Below are 24,148 nucleotides of genomic sequence, written 5' to 3' on the forward strand. Positions count from 1 at the left end.
GCGCATTACTGCGCAGCAATGGACCAGAACTTTCGCTGGGCGAGACCTCATTCCTTACATGATCATATTTATGTGTCTGTTGTGCGATTGGTTGGTTGACAAGCGGGGTTGCCTCCCCTTTGTTCTTGCCTTTGGATGGGAAGACAACTTCAATGTAATGACCAACTAGTTGTCGCTTACGGCGGCATCGTTAGCAGCTCACAAGAATGCAGAGAGATTTTTTGAATAGCAATTTCATGCATGTTGATCGGGGCCAGGCAGAATACCGTATTTATGCGAATATAATACCCGCTTTTTTGCCAAAAAATAAAATATATACCTTGGGAGGCTGTTATATACGAGACACCGTACTAGAAAAAATATGTTCTGATTATTACGGCATTACAAATCGTCGTCACTTGCACTGCTGGCAGAATCGCTGTCTGAAGAAGTGTTCGAAAATTGCAGGATGTCGTTCTCTGTGCCGTCCAAGTTGGATGAAATGCCGGTCACCTTAAAACTTTTGGCAATCATTTCTTGCGAAATGGATAGCCACGCCGCCAAAATCCACGATCACACTGTTGGTAGTGGAGCATGTTTCATCCGTCCAGTCGGTGTGAGGTTGTGTTCAGCTGTTGTTATCCACGTATTATATTGGCGCCTAAATTCCACCTTGAATGGCCTGTTCACGACATCCAGCGGCTGCAAAATCTTTGTCATGCCCCCCCGGGATGACAACAAGATCGCTGTCTTCCTTTACACACTGCTTCACAGGTTCAGTAAGGTGGCCACGAAAACTGTCCAGCACTAACATGGCACGCTTTCGCAGCAAACCACCGGGTCGACGTCTCTACACACACTTCAGCCAGTCCAGAACAAGTTCATTTGTCATCCAACCCTTTACTTGCACCCTCAAGATGATTCCTGGTGGAAACACATCTTTCGGCAAAGTTTTCCGCTTGAATATTGCGTATGGGGGAAGCTTTCGGCCGTCCGCTGTAATAGCCAGCATAACCGTGCAACATTGTTTGTCAGCACCTGTGGTTTTAATGGGAACTGACCTTTCTCCAACCAGTGAAACTGTAGTTGATTCAGGCATGTCGAACCACACCGGTGTCTGATCAGCGTTGCCGATTTGCGATAGAAGATAGCTATTCTTTTTTCGAAGCGCAATTACGTGTCGCTGAAAATTTAGCAGCTTCGCTTCGTATTCCTCTGGCATTTTTTGCGCTAATGTTGTTCTGTGGCGAATAGACAAGTTTTTTCTCTTCATGAACCTTCGTACCCAGCCATAACTAGCTTTGAAGTTTGCTTGATTAATGTTGAGATTACGTGCAATCTTGCTTGCTTCTAATTGCAGCATTTCTGTAGAAACAGAATAACCGTCTTTACTTAAATTGGTCATGTACTCAAGCAGTTTTTCTTCCACTTGTGGATACACACATTTTCTGCCACAAAACGCACATTTGCTTTAGGTGCACACTGAAGTCTTTCCTTATTTCTACACCACTCAAGAATGCACTGCGAATTAATAGAAAAATGTCTTGCAGCTTTACGTTTACTGTTTTCCTCTGCATACCGCACAACTTTCCACTTGAAAGATGCTGTGTAACTTGCCCTAGTTTTACCCATTTTCAAGCAACGTACATAGAAAATAGAAAGTTGGCCAAACACGTCTTTACTACTGGATAGCTGTAAAAAAAAAACTCCGGCTTCCGCCGAGTTACAGCAGCACTGTCGTAAAAATAACTCGGGCGAGTCCATTCGTTTCTACTCGGGGGTGGTGGGTTAATGGACGTTTCAGGATTTTTTTCTCCACGGGTGTTATACACGGATATTAAATTTTTTCAATATTTAAAATTCAAAACTAAGGGGGCTGTTATACACGGGCGGGTGTTATATTCACATAAATACGGTATTAACTTTTTTTAGTCTTTTTAACTCTCAATTGGACCCCAGGCGTCGGCATCAGCCCATGGTGACTGTCCTTACCCTCCAAGGACATATCCGCGGGAAATTGTACCTTTGTTCAACAACAAAGGGACTTTATTTTTTTTTTTAATCGAGCAAAGAGCTATGTCTCCAATGAAAATATGTAAAATTTTCGGGATATGCAAGTTGTGAACCGCGTTTGTGTTTTTTGAGAAGTAATAAGAAAACAAAAGACTGCCTTCAAAAACTCTTTACTCTAATGCAACTAAATATAAACTTTTATCCTAACGGAATAATTCATCTTCAATGTTGGCAATAAGATGAACTTAAAACTTCATAATCATTGTATACAAACATTAAACTTTTTAAGTGATTAAAGTGACTTGTTACTATTTTGAGTTGCTTAGCGGGCCAACCCGGAATGTAACAGTATTCTTGAATGTTAAAACCATGTTTACAATATTTTACATTTTAAACAATAAAGATTCACCAAGTTGTAAAAAACAGTTGGTAGATTTTGCATTATAATAATACCATATAACTTACATCTCACTTCATTAGGTTCAGAGAGGTGACATTTATAAACTTTTGCGGTTGAATATTGTGAGGTGGACTGCAGCTTACCCCCATGCCCTGATAAAATGGCAGTTAAGCCATTTCTTCCAACTTTGATAGCAGTATTGTCTGCAGCCAGGGGGCTGTTATTGGCTAGGAACTAGTTTCTTGCGCCCTGATCCACCTATTTTTTAGATTGAAACTTTTGCGTGTGAACTAACTTGTAGGACGTCAATAATAGTGGTTAAACATTTTCTGAAATTAGACTTTGTAAGAGTAAGTGAGCTTGCTAAACAGTGGTGAATTCAAATTCCCTCATTTGGAGTGTGGCGGAGGGATACGGAGTGCCGGCGGAAGAGGGAAGAGAGGAAGAAGAAGGGCAAGTTGGAGGATGGGACGCTGAGAGAAAACAGGGGTGTAAGGTGCACAGGGGAGGAGTAAGGAAGAGAGACTGCAAAAGGACTGGATCAATGTGTTGCGAGTTGGTTGAGTGGAAGTGATGCGACAAACTCTTGTGTAGCCATTTTTCGGTAACCACTGAACTGCTGGAAAATCCCTTTGGTTGGGGAGTTGTGCAACAACAAATGGCGCCCGAACAAACGTGAGTCGGGGGTGGAAAACGTTACAATATAGAAAAATGGTAAAGGTTAAAACATTATATAAAATCATAATTGAGTACATTATTCTTGTTCAGTTTCTTATCTTCATTATAATATATATATGATTTATTACTATAAAAACATGCTTGAAAGTATTCCACATAATTAATTAAGTTATTTATGCAAAGTTTTTTAAATCCAGTATTATTGCTATGGAAATAATGAGTTTTTTTTATGATAGAACATAAGTTACCCTCTTTAGCACCCTTAAAACACAAAATACGGAAAACTGCAAAAATTAAAATTTGAAACACTATATTTTTTTTCTAACCCTTCGATAGAATTGATTCATAATTATGGATTTTTTTTTTCACTTCAAACAAAACTAAACTCATCACACCCTAAGGGGTGGAATATTGCAAATTAGTAAAAATATATATATTATTATTTTTTTACAATTTAATCCATATCTAACTTATTTAGTTGCCGAGATATTAATTATTCAAATAAATGAAAACTAATTCTGTTATTACCCCTATTTATAGACAAATTTTAATAAATGCCAAAAATACATAAAAATTAACTATGTATAGATGTGAGTTTTTTAATTTAAAAAACACACCTGCCCTTTTACCAAACTTAAAGTGTTTGAATTTTTAAAAATGGTAAATTATGGTAAGTAGTTTTCGTGTGTTTATTAATGGTACGCTTACATTCAGAGATATAATTATTAATCTTAAAAATATATATACCTCTTTTACCCAAACATTTTTCTTACACTTCGTTAGTTTTAAAGGTATAATTAATTATCTTAAAATATTATGTACCCCTTTTCCATCTCCATATAGGTGGATTTCTGTAATTAAATATTAAGCCTGGTTTTTAGGTTGGTAACAAACCAGACCTATGCCCTCCTTGTAAGAAGTAATCCTGTGTTTGCTATAAGCTTTAGAATCATAATTTACATAATTTCATGTTTTTCAAGTTATTCTGACGATTCGTCTACTTTATCGCGAATAACTCCCAAAACCTTGTTTTTATCTGTCTGGTTGTGAATTTACGTTTTATATGCTTTCATATATTATTTCAGGATTGCTGGTTTTTGCTTTGTTCGAAATGGCCTGTTAAAACTTAAAAATTGTCTTAATTCTGTTTTTTTGTTGTATATTGGTGTTGCATGTATATAACAGTGATTTTCTGTATAAATTATGTTCATTGTTTTTAAACTGTTTTTTGTGTGTCATCTACGTTATTTTCCTTGTCAATACTTAAAATATGTATACATGTGAACCTTTTGTACTGCAGTGCACTCGCTATCCACTGATTACTCTCGGGCACAATTAAATATTTATTTATCCGCCTGGCTATTAGAGAAGGCATGCAATGTTGCCTCTCCCTGCAGCCCAGCATGTGGCCTGGGTCTTCCCTCTCCGCATGGAAAGAGCGTGAGAGGAGGAAAATGAGCTGGTGACTTGGTTACAGAACTACTTGTATGTTACAGTGACCTCCCAGGCGGCAGACAGGATGGTTGTGTGTGTTGCTCCTGCTCCCAGACATAACTGTAGTGTGGCAGAACGTGAAGGCACAAGCCTTCCCACAGCAGTCTTAACTCCCTGTCCATTCCACTACTCACCGGCCAATCACAGCTCTCCTCCTAACAAGACACACAGACTTACCAATCACACTTCAGGAGTGGGGAAATCGATGGTGCAAGTCACAGTGTTCCAGGGTGGGACAGGGGGAAGCACAGGGGAAGGGAGGGGTTCAACTGGATATTTTTGTGTGAGTTTTAAAAAGTCAATACCCTCTTACTCACGCTACTAGGGGGAAGTGTATGTAAGATTAAACATGTTTAAGTTACCTGCTTACTAACTTTAGCGGAACAGTGTTTAAGAAAAAAGTATTTTTTAGTGTGTTTGTACCAGTATGTCTTTTCAAAGCATTTTGATGGCTAGATGTGGCAGAACATAGTTTACAAGAAACATGTTTTTTCTCCAGTGTGTGTTCGAGTGTGCCTCTTCAGATGACTAAGCATTCTAAACTTGGCAGAACAAAGTGAACAAGAAAAAGGTTTTTCTCCTGTGTGTGTTAGACTATGCCTCTGCAGGTCAAAATTCCGACTAAACTTGGCAGAACATAGTGTACAAGAAAAGGGTTTTTCTCCAGTGTGTGTTCGAGTGTGCTCCTTCAGATGACTATGCTTCCTAAACTTGGCAAAACATAGTGAACAAGAAAAAGGTTTTTCTCCAGTGTGTGTTAGACTATGCCTCTGCAGGTCAAAATTCCGACTAAACTTGGCAGAACATAGTGTACAAGAAAAAGGTTTTTCTCCAGTGTGGGTTTGAATGTGTTTCTTCAGGGTACCTTGCTGACTAAACTTGGCAGAACAGTGTGTACAAGAAAAAGGTTTTTCTCTAGTGTGGGTTTGAATGTGTTTCTTCAGGGTACCTTGCTGACTAAACTTGGCAGAACATAGTTTACAAGAAAAAGGTTTTTCTCCAGTGTGGGTTTGAATGTGTTTCTTCAGGGTACCTTGCTGACTAAACCTGGCAGAACATACTGTACAAGAAAAAGGTTTTTCTCCAGTGTGGGTTCGAGTGTGCTTCTTCAGGGTACCTTGCTGACTAAACTTGGCAGAACATACTGTACAAGAAAAAGGTTTTTCTCCAGTGTGTGTTCGAGTGTGCTCCTTCTGATACCTATGCTTCCTAAACTTGGCAAAACATATTGTACAAGAAAATGTTTTCTCTACACTGTGGGTTCGAGTATGTTTCTTCAGTTCACCCTGCTGGCTAAACTTGGCAGAACATACTGTACAAGTAAAAAGTTTTTCTCCAGTGTGAGTTTGAATATGCTTCTTCAGGTCACCTTTGTGGATAAATGTTGCTGAACATTCTGCACAAGAAAATTGTTTATTGCCAGGGTCATTTTGGGCATACTGTTGTGGAATGTATGAACAAAGTCCAAATGATAAAATGTTGTTACCAGTGCAAGTTTTATCCTGACTGTTGCTAATACCAGTGGATCCAGCTAAATTATTTAAGCAGTTTGATAATTTTATGGTATCAGCATGAGTCACTTCTCTCTTCAATAAGATGCTGGTATCTGGTGAGTCTTGGGAACTGTGTCCAATGCAGCTGTATGAAGTGTTACCATGACGACCCACACAGTTGTGAGGTTCATTCTGTTCAACTACTGCTGCAGCTAGAACAAAATCAAGAACAATTTGTACTCTTAGTACGTTACCAAAATATCTATAGTAAAATGTAAATAAAAAAAGTAAAATCTTGACTTTCTACGATATTTCCTTTCCTCTTTTATTTTTTAGTATTTCTAGGGACAGATTAGGAAAATGATTTTTTACTTTTACAAAATAAGTCCCTAAAAACATCAACATATATCAACTTATGGAGTTTAATTTAATCTATTTTATTCAAATATATTTTTAAAAGTCTTTATGTTAAGTTAATAACCATTAATAATCTTAATTAAAATTTATTAAAACATTATTAATGCTAGTCAACAATTACAAAACTAAGGGAAATCACTGTTAAAACAATTCGAGGGATAACGTTTACCCAGCTGAGACATTAAACTTATTATAACCTGTAAATTTTGCCATAAGAACTATGTTATATCTTCCTATATTTAATGTTAAATGCCATGATTTATTTTTCCTGTCAAATATCTGCTTTATTATGTATAGAATATTTATATTTAAAGTTAAATTCTGAAATGTGCAAATCATTTTGTAATTAAAATAGGATCACCATAAATTGGACTTGAATAATTTTTTTTTAGGTCACGTGTATTTAGTGATGGGTAGTGGAAAGTTTCCTGTCGGAAATTTCCTGCCGAAAACTTTCAAAAATGGAAAATTTACAGACCTCATGGAAACTTTGAAAAAAAAAAGTGGAAACATTGGGAAACATTGAATTTTTTTTAGCTGTAACAGTTGAGTGCTGTTGAGTATGTATGCAAAATTTAAACCGATATGGAACACATTGAAGAAGGTATAGTTTTAACAGAGTTAGCTCAGTACCTAAGTAGAGAAGGTATGTGGGCCAAAGAATTTCTTTGGATGGCGCTTGAAAAAGGTAAACTTGAACCCTGTACTTGGTGGAAAGGTCTGTGTGGTCATACACAGCTGTCAAAAGTAGCAAACAGAATCTTAGGTATGCCAGTAACCTCTGCTGCTACAGAGAGGTCTTTCAGTACACATGGTAGTATACATACAAAACTAAGAAACTGCTTGACCACTGAAAGAGCAGGTAAAATATCATTCATTGCCCACAACTGGAAATTGTGTCACCACATCCTGGAGGACATTGAAAAATTGGAAAGGAAAGATTCTATTACTGTCATTGTGGAAGACAATGTGAGAAAGTATATCAAAAGAAAAAAACTACCACAGTGTGTTTTAAAAGAAGACAGTGCATCTTGTTCTAACAATGAAACAGAAGAGGAAGAAAACAGTGATTTCAGTTATGAAGGCAATGATGATTTCATTGGTTTATAAGACCCAATATGACTTAAATAAGGACATGTTTGTTTCCAATTCAGTTAAAACTGTCATGTATGATTTCTTATTATGAATGCAACTAATTGTTGATCAATATTTTTTTTAGTGTTCTATTTGTTACAACTTATTTGTCTTTATTTCCAATCAGTTGATAAATTGTAATAATATAGTGTTAATATTTTCAAATCTATGTAGTCAAATATTTTAACTGTGATTGACCAGGTAATTGTTTTTTCAGAAGGAATCATTTCTGTTAAATCTGCAGTTAAGTATTCTTTACCTTAATTTTTCTTCCACTACATTAGCTTTTTGTAATGTTGAAAGCAGCTGATTAAATAATTTTCAGATTTAAAAACTGATTAGGCCTACTTGCAATTAATTTGTGAACTGTATTTGTAAAAAGAATAATTCCACCTAAATGTTGAAATTAATTTAGAACAGCACCCACAGTAAATTCTACATCGCTAACGAAAGATATTTTAATGTCCTCTTAATACTGCAACTGTGAATATTGTATTTTACAATATGAAAATTTCATACAGTAGAGACAGTCACATGTCTAATTCTCTGAAATGGTTATTTATAAACCAACATCAAAGTTTCCTAAAATTTCCTATGTTTTTCGGTTTTTGGAAAGTTTCCATGAAAATTTCCAGGAAAATTTCAGATAGATAAAATTTTGGACATTTACCCATCCCTACGTGTATTATTAACATATAGTGTGCCCGGCAGATAACTTGGCGTCTGAGCTCCCTAGCCCTGTCTTGTGGAAAGGGGAGGGCGAAGAGAAAGCTATACCCTATTTTCAAGGTCAGCGGCCAGGTTTGTACTAGCAGAACTGAAAACATTCGGCGCGTGACTTCCTACACTACGTAAGTCTGTATCCACATCCGTGGGGGCCCCAGGGCGGTAAGGCCTTTTGGCTAAGAGCGCTGGGTTACCAAACCAAAAGTGAGAAATCCTATGAATTGTACTTGTACTACATAAGTGTAACATTGTGTAAATTGCAGTGGTTGTGCTCGAATATTTGTACTCATGTCAGAAAAAGTAACAAACTATTATCTAAACCTGCAACGTTTTACTTTGTCCCATTAAATATACTTACGGTGTCTGCTAATTATTATGCTAACCAAAATTAATTGAAATGTTGTTAACTCAGTAACTAGCGAAAACCAGACACGATTTATTTTGGAAAACTAGGTCACTTAGTATGTAAAATAAATTTAAAACTATGCTTCTCAATTCATTGTGTTCTCAAAGTTAATTAAAACAAAAGTCTTACGAGAAAAAGCAAACGACCAAAAAATTACGCAATTGTAGCTCTCCGCGCGAAAGCTATCTCACAGTTGATGATGCAGGAGCCAGTCTAGCCCTTATCGTTCTCCGGTTTCCGTACCTAAAACGTGCCATTTAGCGCTGGATGTACATTTAACTAAACGTGGAGCTTGTTATGTTATATTTGCTGCTTTAACTTCATGTCAGTCGTTTAGGAAACACCTGACTACCAGCGTTAATGGCATTTAAAAAATGCTTGTGTATGTGTGGCTTTATATTTTAATGCACCTTTAATCGATTATATATTATAAATGTAAATACAATTTGCATTGTACTTCCACTTTAGAATGCATAACAAAACTTCATTTATATATTATATGATTTGTTTAATGTTAAGAGTGAAGTTCTCTTTCCATGATAATTGATTGTATTAGGTGACGAAAAACAAAATTAAGTTAAAATTAACTACTATTATTACTATTCGATTGTCAGCATTCATAGTGTACAAAAAATGCAGAACATATAACTTACAATGTTAAAATTTCCATTTAAGCCACTTTTGCGCTTTTTCGGAGTAATAGCAACTTATACCATAGAATAAACGGTTTTTATTATTTCCCGCCCTCCGCTATTTATCACTTTACCGCACCTCTGCTAGCTGCCACCTTCGCCTTCCATTTTTGGGTATACACTGAAGAACGATATTTTCCTAAGAGCCACTACACGGCTCTCGGCTACGTGTCGCCAGCTTACCCCCTCTTCTTTCTCCGGTCCCGCTGTCCCCGCACCCCCGTGCTGAGAGACGCCAAGATAACTGCCGGGCACAGAACACTCATTTCATAGTTCATTTTATATTGTTTCACTGTTTTTTTTATATTAACTGTGATGTATTATATCCTTATTTATGTTTTTTTGTGTTAATCGTGTTATTGTGTATGTCCATACGTGCGTGCGTGCGTGCGTGCGTGCGTGCGTGCGTGCGTGCGTGTGTGTGTGTATAAAATTCGGGGGTGTTTGGAGGAGTATTAAGAGGGTTGAAAGCTGAAATATTGAGATAAGTGAAAAATTTTTGAAAAAAGTGGAAAAATAAAATTTTTTTTCAAATGCAATACAATCCCCTTAAATATACCTCCTTGCAACACATTTTTAAGATTTAGTATTTTTCACCTTTCTAGCTCCTCAAAATATAAAGGCTAAAATAATCCTTTTCATCCCTCCAAATGATTGAAATGTGATACAAATAGGGTGAGGAGAGGGGGGGGGGGGGGCACCTCCCTCAAAAATGTTGGGTGCTAGGGGTAAACGGGGGTCATATTCTGAATCAGAAAGTTATTTTACATAAGTGTCAGCAGGAATGATGTCCGGGCACGAAAAAAAATATCTTCTGCAGACCAGTGTTATCACCAAAAGTCAATGAACGAGCCGGTCAAATGAATGACTTGGAGACCTCTAATGATGAGTGTTCTCTACATGGGAACAGATGTTGCTATGTGCGGAAAGTGTGGTTTATGTTTATAAACCTCATTTTGGACATACTTAATTATAGTTTCAGTGACCACATTTGAAGGCATTCGATCCACGATGGGGCTTAAGTAAACTTAGGCCGCCATCCCAAAGATGTGTCTGTCCTTGGTTTGTACTTGCAAGATATAATGTGTATGTGAATATCCAAACATTTTGTCATAATCAAAATTCACTAAATTTCTTCATGCATAGCTGCATCATGCATACACCACAGCTAGTTGCTGCAGAATGCTACTGGTATAGAGTATGGCAGGCCAGTACCTGGGGCAGCGGGGTGCTCTTCTATAGTTATCTCCTCCTTCACTTGCTGGCACAGACCGGTACAGGAACACTGCAACACACACCAACCCTGTCACCTCGGCTCACTAACCTACATGAGGTGTGCACTACAAACATAGGGTCAAGTTCTTGTTACATGTAGCGATGAATGTTGGGATTTTTAATATATCACTCAGTTCCGGATGCTAATGATCTTTCCTAAAGAGCTATAACAAAGGGAATTATAGTAAAAATTAAGGCCATTCAATTAAAAAATATTATTCGTGTCGTGAGTCCGGCAGAGTGACAAACACTACAAGTGGTAATCTTCATTCTAGTTTTTGTCTAATTCGAAACAATACAATAACTAAATACAATTTATGTAGAAAACAATACACCTAGAACAAAAATTTTTACTATGGAAGGAGAAGTAATATTGATGATTTCAATTTAAACATGTTAATATGATAAGCTTTTGTAACAACACAGGCAACTGCTCTTCCCACTTTCTAAATAAGTTTATTTATGATTTATTGTGTTTTTATAAGCAGAGATGATATATGGTTAGTTTAGCTGGTAAGAAGAAAATACTCGCAGCTCTTTTGGGCTATGTTACAATGTATTAGTTTCCATGGTCGGAAGATGGCGTACCTAATGACTTGTGAATTTTCTTAAAGGAAAAATAAAGAACTGTTAAAATCAATTTTGACCAAGAAACGTATCAGCAATCAATCATGACAGTAACTTTTATTTTGCGAACATATATATTTTGTTTCAAACAATCAACAAAACTTCAAGTGTTTATGCATGTGGACTCTAGACCAATGTTGAGCTAGCCGGAGGTCTGGAGTGTTACAAGGTAAACAAGCAAAAAAAATTAAAACAGGTTTTTTTAAGATTCATAATTATTCGGTTGAAAATTGCTTTGTACCTACTTAATTGTTAGTCCTTTGTGAATATATGTTTAAGATAAGTTTGGTAGATTAAATTCTCTTAAATATTTAAAAACCTAATTCAGCTTCCAAGCAACCATTTCCAATAGAAATTAGAAAAACTAATTTGATTACCTTATTCAGAGGGTTGTAACAATTTTACTGAAGCAGTACAAAGAAGCATCGCTTAAAATTGAAGAGGCTAGGCATCTTCTTAATGTTGTGTGCTCCTACTCCCAATTTCCCCCCCCCCCCCCAAACATCCCCTCTTCCAGGTTGTGTGACGTCACGTTCTCCCACCTTATAGCGCCACCTATGCTTCTTATATAAGGGTGCGAGGCACTACGCCTCGGGTATGTCGCTTCGCTGTCGCCTGCCCTGCCTGCGGGTGCTGGTCGTCTGGGCTACGTCATGATTGGTATTTCTCGTTGATTTTGCATGTTGTAGCCATGCATAGCGAACGTAACTGGCAGGCACTGTTCCCAGTAAAATTTGTGTTCTTGTAGTTGCGTCCATTTCTAGAGCTAAATAGTAACTTTTTATATTGTCTTGCGTTGGAAACAACCCAATACCTTGCCGACTATAAACTCTCCTGATGTTAGTTTTTCACTGTGGCCCGCGGAATTGCTTTCCCGTGGCTTGGCGTTTTTCCTGTTGTGCTTAGCCATGTTTTGAGTAATTTTGAGTAATTGAGTAATGCAACGTGCCAAGGTAAACTTGTAAGGGTGCAATGGCCCACCCCCTTTTGACTGTAGTAGTCATTGTTGTATGTCGTCTTGCAAGTTTGAGACTTTTTCTAACGTATTATTTCCAAATAAATTTGAACATATTTTGTTTTTCTAGTTTAACATTGTTTGCTTTTCCTTGTATCACCATTTTATAGTTTGCGATTGTCTGAAGCCCAACCGACCAGGCACGTGTGAATGCACAGACCCACTGTGGCGATTTACGTGTGCCTGTCTATGACTATTACAACTGCGTTTAACACAGCTAACACATCACAGTTACTTATATTTGAGTAATTACAGATGGTATTACGGAGTAGTGTATGTTAAGGGTAATGTATGTTAAATGGCTGGCAAACTATGGTGGTTGGCTGTACTCGTGTACGATTAATACCAAAACTGATAACATTTAATAATTAAAGCAATATCAAATGGTATTAATTGTATTGTAATATTATAATTGATATAATTTCAACACATAGATATGTACAACACTTGAACTGAAAATTATTGATCTGAATAAGTTTGACTAGAAAGATTAGGTTCAGATTATCCTAACGTTGTACCAGCTTTTAAATAACCTACCAAATACAGATAGCCAGACATGAATGGATTCGGGTCCAGTTTCGATACTACACCGTCATTACTGAATTATTAAGGTTTGCAACTACCGGTACTAGCTCAATTTGTGGTAGGGCAGGTTCTTCGGCCATTCAGGACTTCTGGGTAGATCGGTGGATGGTCGCAGGAACTTGTAGAAAGGGACGCTGCAATAGAGTTCTAATCCACTACGACTGTCGTAGACTACGATTCAGTGACTGGATCGGCGATACAAAATGGTCCTGAAAACGTGGTAAAAGGAAAGTTCTCACCACGAGATGGCAGGAATCAGATGTAGAAGTCGCGATGCTGGAAGCACTCGCGAAACGCCTCGTATGTCGTGTTAAGGCGTATACCCTGTATTCTGAGGCAGATGAACTCAGAATTCTCCTATCTGAATACTCTGTTAACACGGTAGTATCTAACTATCGTAGCGGACACGATCTTCTTGTTTCCTTTGTGGGCACCAGGTTTTTGGCGACACATCGCAAGGGAACGTCTTCTCTCGAACATGGCGTCTTAGAATCCCCTCTATTCCTTTCTTTTTAACCTCAACTCCCCCGGATTGTTGTAGCAACCAGCGAGCTCGCCACTAGCAGGAAGAAATACTCAGCAGTTGTAGTAAAATCGAATGTACGGTAATCAAACCTGTGTTTAACTCATGTAAAGTTTGCAGAAAAAGGAATAGGCGTCCAAAGAATAATTAAATGAAGACAATAAATTATTAAACTGCTGCAATTTCCAAAGACTAAACATACTGGCTGGCCTTAGCTATCCATATTAGTGTGATTGCTGGTACAACTTATAATACAAATACATATTTAAATATAATAATTAATTTACAATAAACATGAGATAATGAAATCAACCTGTAAACGGTTAACTGTTTACACCACGACGTCGTGTTTAATGTTTGAAAGGCCTTTCTATACGTTTTCAGTATTAATAAACTTGTTTTAATGAGCCATTTTATCTTTGCAGCACCTGCGTGTGCTAGTAACTTACCTAGCTATGAAACTAAGTCGCTTAAATTATAATGTATAATTTCTGAAGTATCAGGGCTAGCAAGCGCAATTGTGTAGAAATACATTACATGCATTTAAATGCATTGCGCGTTACATGACACCTTATGTACCTGCTTTTTATAAAGTTTGCTGTTTGTTTTGTGATTGCCTTATAAAGATGTTAAAGTTAATATATTAATTGTGTATACTAATTGCGTATACATCCTATGCTTGATATACATTGTTAAACGAAAAAAATATCTATAATGTTTTGTTAAGCATGAAATTTGTTCTGATTCAACGCAACCTCAGAAACATCTGTGTGTTTCATCCACCTGGAATCATTCAATTTAATTTTGTGTGTTAGTGTGCAAGTTTGTAATGTGGTGCATCTCGTACCTACCACACTGCAAAATATTATTCACAGTGGTTCAAGCTTCTATCACTTAGTGCAAAGTTAACACAATTTTTGTAACTAATCTATACACTTGGAAAAGAGTGCCCTCACGTGTGAAAACAATTTGTAATTTGTCACTGTGTGAACAAGTGCCGGAAGGAACACCAGAATGCTTAAGGAAACAAATCAGTAGATATGGGTTGGTTCCAGGGGTTAATTTCAGTGGGAACGCAAGGGAACGGCATTCCCTTACCTCCCAAGAGTGCCGGAACGCAAGGGAATGCACTTAAAACTAAAAGTTTAAAAAACAATTACGTTGGATCAATATTATGCTTTGTTTGCGAGTGACTCGTAAGCAGGTAGGAAGCGCCCGTACAAGCCGTTGTGAGCTGTGTTGTGATGAGTCATGCACAGAATCAGGGAGGAAGGTGACTGGTGAGTCATCCTCGTCCGCGCCTCTCTATAACATAACAATGCCCACCCCTTCCTCCCCTCCATTCTTTCGCCGCGCCACCGCCCCCGTGATCGTTGGAGTTTAGTCAGTTTACAACAGGTGCGTTGACTTGACCTTGACGCCGTTTCGCGTTTAAGTTACAAGTTGCATTGTGTTCGATGATTGTGTTCGTTTTTATACTTATTAGTGCTAGTGCAGCTAAATAGTTTGACTATGACTACCAGAAAATTTGTTGATTTTTTTAAACCTAACCCTAAGAAACAAAAAGGTTACGTGAATTCGGAAGCATCAAGTACGACTTCAATTGTTAATCAAGATAAAAAAGAAGACGCAATCGGAATCAAGGAGGATAATTGCGATTACCTTTCCCCTTCGACTTCCTCGTCGGACAAAACAGTATCCAGGTTGGAGGGTTTGGGATCTGATACAGACGAAGCTAAGGTTAGTATAGAAAATAATGATTTTGTTGGGGGTGAACAGCCAGTTTGTTGGTCTGTAGAACAAACTGTTGAATTCAAAGCAAAAAATCCATGGTTAATTGTGAACAGAGAACTAGGTTGCAATGTTTGCAGAAGCGTGAGTACTCTAGGTGCCGGGAAAACGAAGGGCCTAAAGATTAGCGAAGAGTGGGTTTTAGGAACTATTACCGCTTCCGGAAACAATAAGAAAGACCAGCAATCCTCTCTTAGGAAAAAGATATTTTTACACCGTGGGTCTCGAGCTCACTCTTTAGCTGAAAAAATACTCAATGAAGCAAAGAAAGATACAATGAAAAAAGCTGTTGCTTCTATGCATCAAGAGCAGCAAATTGTAACTGAGCGCATTTTCCGCACGGCTTATAAGCAAGCCAAATTAAATAGGCCATTCTTTGAGTTTGAAACTGAAATTGATATTCAAATAATGAATGGTTTAGATATGGGCCGAATCCTCCATTCAAATGTCGCTTGCTCCAATATAGTTCATCATATTTCTGATGAAATGAAATCAGACTTAATAAATGGCCTAATCAAGTCAGACTCTAAATTTTCCCTGCTTTTAGATGAAGCCACTTCAGTTTCAAACAAAAATGCTTTGGTGGTTTATATCAGAACTGTTCTAAAAGGAATGCAAAACCCTATGACAGTGTTCTTAACACTTTTTGAACTAAATAGCACAACATCAGCTGGTATATTACAAGAACTTTTAAATCAGTTACAAGCATTAGGTCTAAGCTTTGAATTCATAAAAGACCACATGATTGATCTAACTTGTGATGGTGCATCAGTGCTACTAGGCAAAAAATCTGGCCTTGCTATGCAGCTTACTGAAACATTCCCCAACTTGTTCATTTGGCATTGTTTGAACCATCGTTTAGAGCTTGCCGTACACGATTCCGTAGAAGAAGTAGCTGGAATCAATCATTTTAAGATCTTCATGGATAAAATTAGAAACATGTTTAGTTGTTCTCCGAAAAATAGCAGGCAGTTGGCAGAAGTTGCTAAAGGACTAGAGGAGCAAATTTTGAAAATCTGCCGTGTTTTAGATACTCGTTGGATAGCTTCCAGCTTAATGGCGGTTAAAGCAGTTTGGACAGATTTTAAAGCTTTGTACAACCATTTCCTTGAAGCATCTGAAGACAAGCAAAGGGACTCGAAGCAACGTTCGACTTACAAAGGGCTTTGTAGTACATTGTCTTCTACAACTTTCGTACACAACCTTGCATTGATGTACGATGCTCTAGAAGAGTTAGCTGATTTGTCCCTTCAGCTTCAAAAATCAAGCCTCAACCTTATCCAAGCCCACAGTGATATAACACTGTTAATCAAAGTGTTTGAAAACCGAGTTGAAAACATGGGTAGACGTTCAGTGGAAGCTAAAATTGCTATTGACGATTTGATGTTTCAAGATGTTGAACTTTATGTGAGAGCCAAGATACCAAGTATTCCAGAAAAACAGTTCTATCGGAGCCTCGCAAACAACTTGACTTCAAGGTTGCTATCATCTTCAAATGCGTCTGAAAACTACAACACAATCATGAATGACATCAAAGTGATCCACCCCATGTATTGGCCAAAAGACTTATCCATCACCTACGGAGAATGTGAGATCCAGCGAATCTGCGATAGATTTAAGATTAGCAGCTCTCAGGATATAATTAGAGACTTCAGACACTTCAGACTTCAGACACTTCAAGACTTCAGACACTTCAAGCAGGGACTGAAGCCTATGTTAAGTGGAGAGAAAACTACTATTCTTGAGCAGCCGCCGTCGTTTAAGAAACTGATATCCATCATAAATAGCATTGCAGTGTCTAGTGCTGAATGTGAACGTGGATTTTCTGCAATGAATTTAATTATGACTCCTCTTAGATCTTCACTCTACATTAGCACGGTTTGCAATTTATTGCGGATCAGGCTCCTAGGACCTCCTGTGGCTAGATACAATCCCGAGCGACACGTCAAAACTTGGCTGGCGAAGGGACACCATTCTGCACTTGACACCAAGTCAAAACAACGAAGGCAGAAAACGTACAATGAAGACAGCATTGCATTGTGGGAACTTTTTTCCTAAACCCGTTCTTTTTTAATATCTTTTAGAATTTCAGAACATTAAGTTTTCATAAAAATAACTAGGCCTAACTTGTAGTTGTGTTCTAAACTAAAGTTTTCTTAGTTTTCTTTTTGTATTTACAGTTAGTTGTGTATTGATGTTTTTTTGCAGTTTTCACTTCAAAAAATTAACAAACAACTAATTTTACCAACTAGGCATTGCCTTACAATATTAGACTACAATGACTACAAACCGTACATTGTCATAATAAGTAGATGAAATAACACCTTAACTTTTTAAAATTTCATTAAATTTTTAAAATGAAACCGTGTTACTTCTTTGTGTCATTTATTTTGTGTGTAATTAAACACTTCCTTTTATTTTCCAAGAAGTTGGTCTATTTTGAATGTATAAATATTGTTTTTTTTACCCATAAAGTAGGCCAAATTTTCTTTGTAAAATATGCAAAATTGTAGTTCAAGCAAGCTGTTATATTCAAAAACATCTATTTACATATGGATATGTATTATTACAACTGTACTGTATATCAATAAAATTGTAAATAAGGCTTTATTTGTTTTTATTTTACCATTCATTAAAAAAGTAATATTGGTAAGCTTCATTGCTTCAAACAAAATGGTCAGTGAAAGTAGTCAACAAGATGTTAATGGAGCAAAGGGTGAACTCAATTTAAATTCATGTTTTTATTTTCTTACATCATAATCAAGCACTTTAAAAAGTAATCACCATTAAAATATCAATTTTTTATAAAAATAATTGTAGTATTATGTCTGGATGGCCTAAAAACGCGGGTTTACAGTTATAATTTTCAAAACTTTTTCCCGGGGGAGGGCCCCCGGACCCTCCTCCTTCCTGGGGGGTATTCCAGACCCCCCGGTCTGAGCATCCCGCTTTAGAGTTCCCACACCTAAAACTTTAGAAATTAAGCACTGGTTGGTTCATTGTTTCTTCACTTCAGATTACACATTCCAAATTTGACTCCAATTCCAATTTTAAATTTTACCTCCTTTCTGAATGTAATTATGGAAATTCAAGCAGAAGGCTAAACTAAAGAATAACATTCAATAAGTGAAAATATCAATACATTTTCTGACAAAAATATAGGTCGAAATAATGGAGGTTAAGAATTTGAGCTAGAAGGAATTTACTTAATTAAAACTAAATAAATTAAAGAATTTGTCTCAATTAGCAATTATTTGAATCGATAGTCATCTCCACATTAAATCACTTTAATTCTATACATTCTTAGTTAAGTTTACTCCAACTAACATACAAGAAAAATCATTTCGAGAATGCAGCCTTATGCATTGAGAGAAATTCAATGGCCAAGTAACACATTAAAATCAATTGAATTTAAGTAACTATATTCTAAACACTATTTAGACACAATTAGCTTTAAGGATTCTTACATTCTTTACAGCAAATTATAAATAATACCTTAATTTATCGCATAATCGTACCACCTTTATTTTAGGCTGTCAAAATTGGGATAAAAAAAACTTTCAGGGTAAACGTCACATTTTGTTTTTGGTCTCGCTATTAGATGCCATGCGCTTTGTGTAAGTATCTTTTCCTAATAAAATGATGTATTTTAAAGAAGAAATCTAATATTTAACCGGACATTACCACTTACTTATTTAATTAACGGAAATACAAAGTTGTCTGACATGTAAATTTCTTTTAAAGACGTTTGTAAATGTTATTACCTTCACCTTCCCTGATTTTAAAACTGACATGTTTACTGTCCGCAAGAACCGTAGGATGAATATTTAAAGATAGTTCACAATTATTTCCTGTGGTTGCACACAAACTCACGGTACAAACCAAAGGACTCATCCTCGGTGCAAAGACAAAATTAACTAGATCCTTGTTTGGGCCTATATGATGATGACTGTGGCTAAAAAATTCTAGTTTATAGTTACAAAACAAGATAAAGGTTTATTATTAATGCAAAATTCTCTCTTCAAACCATTCATATGTCAATTTTGAGCCACCACCCGACATATGACCTCTCAGTACCTCGTACTGACGCCAACTGTCGAGGCTACACACATCTGCGCACCACCTGAAGGAAGTGGCAGGTGCACCACCCCCACCTCCCCCTTGCTCCCAATGACCAGACTGCAGGAAGCACACAGTGAATGGCTGCATCCTCCGGGACTGCAGAACCATCCAGCCACGAGTGGAACAACTGGCTGGGCGACAGACACGGGAGTCCCTGGTCTCTTTCAAGTTGTGTGAAGTTATGAATTAATGGTGTGTCATATTTATTATCATGTCCACAAAGGGTTCTGGAATCTCTCATGCTTGTGTTCTTAGTCACGTCTGCACAGAGCAGTCTGCACTCACCAGTTCGTTCAACTCCTCCGTGATTGGCTCCTGCTTCACACAGACGTCTCCATCTGCCGGCTGAAACAACACATCAATTAGCACCTGGAGGAGCAGACACCTGCATGTTATTAGGAAATACAGCAACTAATGATATCGGTAGTGTTTGGCTGGATTATAAATATAGTGATAAAACTGAATTAAATCATAATGCAAGAACAACACTACATAAGGAAAAATTTATGTACAAATAAGAAACAAGATTTCACTCGGTAACTTTATTGTGTAAACGTTCTTTTATGCTAATATTTTTACAAATAAAAGATTTCCTTGTGAAATTTATTTAACAATATACCTCCTAGTAAAATAAAAAAAATTTATTTAAATTTATTTGCTATCACATATACAACAGTAAAAACATACTAAAAAAAAAACTTTAATAAAATCTTATTATCAACAGTTACGTAAATAAGCCTTTAAAGACTTTGCTCATGTGTGCTGAACCATTTGTAACTTCTGCATCTAAACATGCAGTAAGGGTAGAAGGAATAAAGTTACAGTTATAGAAAGTTGAACAGATGTAAATACTAAACCTAAACAAAAAATTGGTGAAGAGTTTTTCTGCCACTTAATTGTATGTGAAAAATTGTACTTACAAAATATTGCTGAATCATTTTTTTTTAATTTTTGAAATTAGTTTTATTTGACTATATAAATTAATTATCACATCATTTTTGTAAACCATGTATTTAGTTAGGCTACATAATTAAAACTGAAGTTTGTAATATTAAAAATGTTGGTTGATTGTCCCTTGGTTGCTCCCGACGCACGGCACCGACTGTCTGCTCGGCACGGCCACCAATTGACAGACAGGCTTCACTCTAGGACTTTGCTGCGCCTGTGGCCATACAGTTGCCATTAACAGCGCAGCCCCGACCGCAGGCGTGAAACTTCTCGACAGTTCTCTAATATATTAAATTGGGCAGCCGTCACCCAACACGTCTACACTCGCAGGTGCCCCAGTAATGACTGACATGGTGACCAAAAACTACAGCAGATGTCGTGGCTGGAGTCGTAGGCCAATCACATAGAACTTTATACTTTCCACCAATGACAGAACACATTTTGGCCGTGAAAAGGACCATAACCGCCCACACAAGACATCACTTGATTATTTTCCCATGCAAAAAATACATCTATCTCTAATCTCTATCCTCTAATCTCTATCTCAAACTATAACTACTGCATCAGCCTGCCTTCTAACAACCATAGCAAAATAAAAAAATTAAAAGAAAAAGAGAAAGAACAAGAAAACTTAACTGAGAAAGCAAGATGCAATTAAAATTACTTCAATTGCTTCATAGAAAAAATTATCAGAAATATTAAAAATGTTAAATTAATGGAAAGTATGTTCAAATTACATTTTAAAAATGCACCAATACCTCTTAAAAGAACAAACAACTGTAATTTACATAATGATAGAAAGCCAAAAAAGTTTTATTTCTGATTATAAAAACATTATTAAATATTTAAGAAACTTATTCATAAATTGGGAAGGGTGAGTAACCTTGGTTGTAAAAGTCTGAGCAATAAGTTCTGTTTGTCAACACAGATGTATCAAACTTAAATTGCAGGTTTGTTGAATTTATTTGAGCTCAGAAGTCTCTGGAAACTCTTATTTGTAAACTACTTAACTATAACGATTATTGGTTCTGAAAAATATTCACACACAGCACTGTGCTCACCAGTACGTACGTCAACTCCTCCTTGATTGGTGGGAATACTATGTCACAAGAATTCTGCTCTGAGCAGTCAACTTCATGTGCTGCCTGTAACAACACCACACACCACCTGGCATGTCAGTACGCTGACTGGTAGTCTGTGTTATCCTGCAGCTAGACACTTCTATACCTTGGATATACATAGTTGAGATTATATGGCGGATAGGGACTGAATTAAATATGAACTAACTGCAAGTAATACACATGATACAGAACACTAAAATTGTCATTATTAATAAGACTTAATAAAATTGATACTATAAAGTTATTGAAAAAGAAAGTGAAAAAAATTATTTGAATTCCAATTTGTAACTACTAGTTATATAATGATTGAATTTTTTTATTTATGAATAAGGCAATATTAAACTTGTAACTGTAAGTATTCAGAACATTAATACTTTTTCTACAAGTATATAATTTTTTAATATTCATTTATGCTCCAGGTTAAAGTTAAATGCTATTTTATTTGAAAAATGTTATTTCTTTCTCAGCATCATTACAAAAACCAAGCCTATTTGTTTTAATGTTAATTTAATTTAAAATTGTCCTCATTTCTATCATTTCTGATGATTAATTTATTATTTCTGGTGATTTATATTATAAAATAATACATTTCTTCAAAATGTACACTCCAATGTTGTTGTGACAGCTATAGTGATAGCATTCAATTATTCGTTCTTGTAATGGGAAAGATAAATATTATAACAAGACAAAACTATCCAAAAAATTTAAAAAAATTACAACTAACATTTTGAAAGAAACAACAAATACCTGTCCCATTGCTCATGGAACTTATCACGTTCTGTGTTAACACAACATACATAAACTTTGAAGATAAATTCCAATTTAATTAATAACCAAATTGGAATTTAAAAAATAGTCTACAAACATAAATTTCAGAGTTATTTCCAGTAAATACAATATAATACCAAAATATTGTTACCATAGATAGGAAAAATGAATTTCCATCATTTATATAAAGTAACATTATATAGCCCTTTGAAATTAAGATATCATTATGATAAAATTGAACATGGCAAAAGAGTTCGTATAAATTTACTATAAATTGATGGCAAGGATGCAAGACATGCTCCTGAGATAAATACATTTTTATGTGGTTGTGAATGAAAACTTTATGTTTTATATATTTGAAGTTGTCCCTGTCAGCAAGCACATATTTAATACCAAGTAACAGTTTAAGGTATAAGGTTTATTTATATGATATATGTTTATGCTATACAGGATATCTCTAGATACCTGGACTTAACTACTAAGTTCAGTACTTTTCATCATAAGTTAATTTTTTTTTTGTGTAAGTTAAACAAAACTAAACATAAGCTAATGTAATATGAACTGCATCTACTATTTGCTACATAGATATTTTTAAATTCACAGGCTAAAACCTATTCAGAGATAATTTACACATAACTGGACAATCTCCAATTATTTTGTTTAATATGCGATGATATACTTAATCAAAGGCAGGTAAAAAAAAATAAATTAAAATGCTAGTTACCAAAAAGTGGTTTGATATTGAAGTTTGTGATTCCCAGAGCCATTCCTCCTTATTTAGTGTCTTATCGTTTCTTCCGTGAACCTTTTTAACTGTTTGTGGATAGTAAAATGAAATTTCTATTCTGTTTGTCTGTGAACCTGTTTATGTGAAGATTTTGGTGGAAATGCAGTGATGTCACTTTGAGAGAGAGGAGTTAGTTTGAAACCATCTGTAGTTCACCACAGTGATAACAATTATCAGTGATCTGGATTATCCCCACTGTACTTCTTCCAATGTAAACTACTTCCAAAAAATAGACATTATCTGTTACATAATGTTGAAGCTGCTTGGAAGATTAAATGTGAAGTGTTGTGTTCAGTATCTCAACTGACTGAAGCTTAAGGGGCCCGCCTCGTCAGGGGTGTATATGTGTTAGTGAGGCGGGATGATAAGCGCGATGCTCGCTGGTATTTCTAGCGCGGTATAGCCTCTAAGTGCAATGCTCTGAACTGGCGCGGAGTCTTCCCGTCGTCACAGGATAACTGTGAAATTTGAGCGGTGACCGTAGCATTATACAGCATAGAAATGAAGATAAAGGTGTAATGCAAGTCCCTTAAATGCTTTCAAGAATCTGTACTGGTTGTTTTACACATAAAAATTACTCTGAAAACATACGTTTTAGCCATTTTAACTCTTCTAAAAATACCGTTTAAAAACTGAATCCGAAATCAAAAGTACTTTTCGGCCCTCAGCGAACTCTTAAATGCTTTTCGTAAACAGACCCCACTCGGATATGTTGAGTAGTTTTGAAATCGTGTTGTTTTTCCTGAAGCTCTGCGCACCGTGTGTGTGCCCGGGTAGGCGGGGGCCTTAATGGTCATTCACTTAAATTCATTACTTAAATGTAGGTACTTAATTTAGTCACAATAGTATCTCATACATGAAAAACATATCTCCCTTAGTCTGGTCCCCTAACCAATAATTGTGTTTGTGTATCAGTAATTTTAACTACATAGAAATCTAACAAAATATCAAAATAGTTCATTTTAAAATATATTTACGTCTACATTTGTCCCACATATTTTGCATCAAATCCCCTGGCTTTGTGTATTCCTTTAATAACTGTGGTAGTTTACTTTGTAGCTAGAAGTTTTGACCTTGAACAATCATCGGATGTGAAGTTGGCAGCAAGTGTCATGCGAGCTAGCCACGCAGCCATTTCATCAGTCATTACGATA

General features: G+C 36.3%; 1 protein-coding gene across 9 annotated transcripts in view; it reads right to left on the bottom strand.

The window, feature by feature from the left end:
* Window positions 1-24,148, bottom strand: part of LOC134536595 (gastrula zinc finger protein XlCGF57.1-like) — a 256,297-nt gene that overhangs the window by 216,607 nt on the left and 15,542 nt on the right. For 5 of the 9 annotated variants that reach the window (XR_010075811.1, XR_010075812.1, XM_063376365.1 and 2 more), the window contains exons 2-4: window positions 21,380-21,463; window positions 19,656-19,715; window positions 10,648-10,717 (exon numbers count right to left, since the gene is read on the bottom strand). Coding sequence is in view for 6 of the 9 variants with exons in the window: in XM_063376365.1 (XP_063232435.1) it covers window positions 10,648-10,717; window positions 19,656-19,715; window positions 21,380-21,463 (214 nt within the window). In the remaining 3 variants the exon portion in view is untranslated. Of the gene's footprint in view, window positions 1-2,146; window positions 6,270-9,511; window positions 9,677-10,647; window positions 10,718-19,655; window positions 19,716-21,379; window positions 21,464-24,148 lie in introns of those variants that run through there. The other 4 variants (XM_063376360.1, XR_010075813.1, XM_063376366.1 and 1 more) reach the window with 4 other exon arrangements.

Source organism: Bacillus rossius, chromosome 11 (assembly GCF_032445375.1).
Source record: "Bacillus rossius redtenbacheri isolate Brsri chromosome 11, Brsri_v3, whole genome shotgun sequence".
NCBI classification, from domain to species: Eukaryota; Metazoa; Arthropoda; class Insecta; order Phasmatodea; family Bacillidae; genus Bacillus; species Bacillus rossius.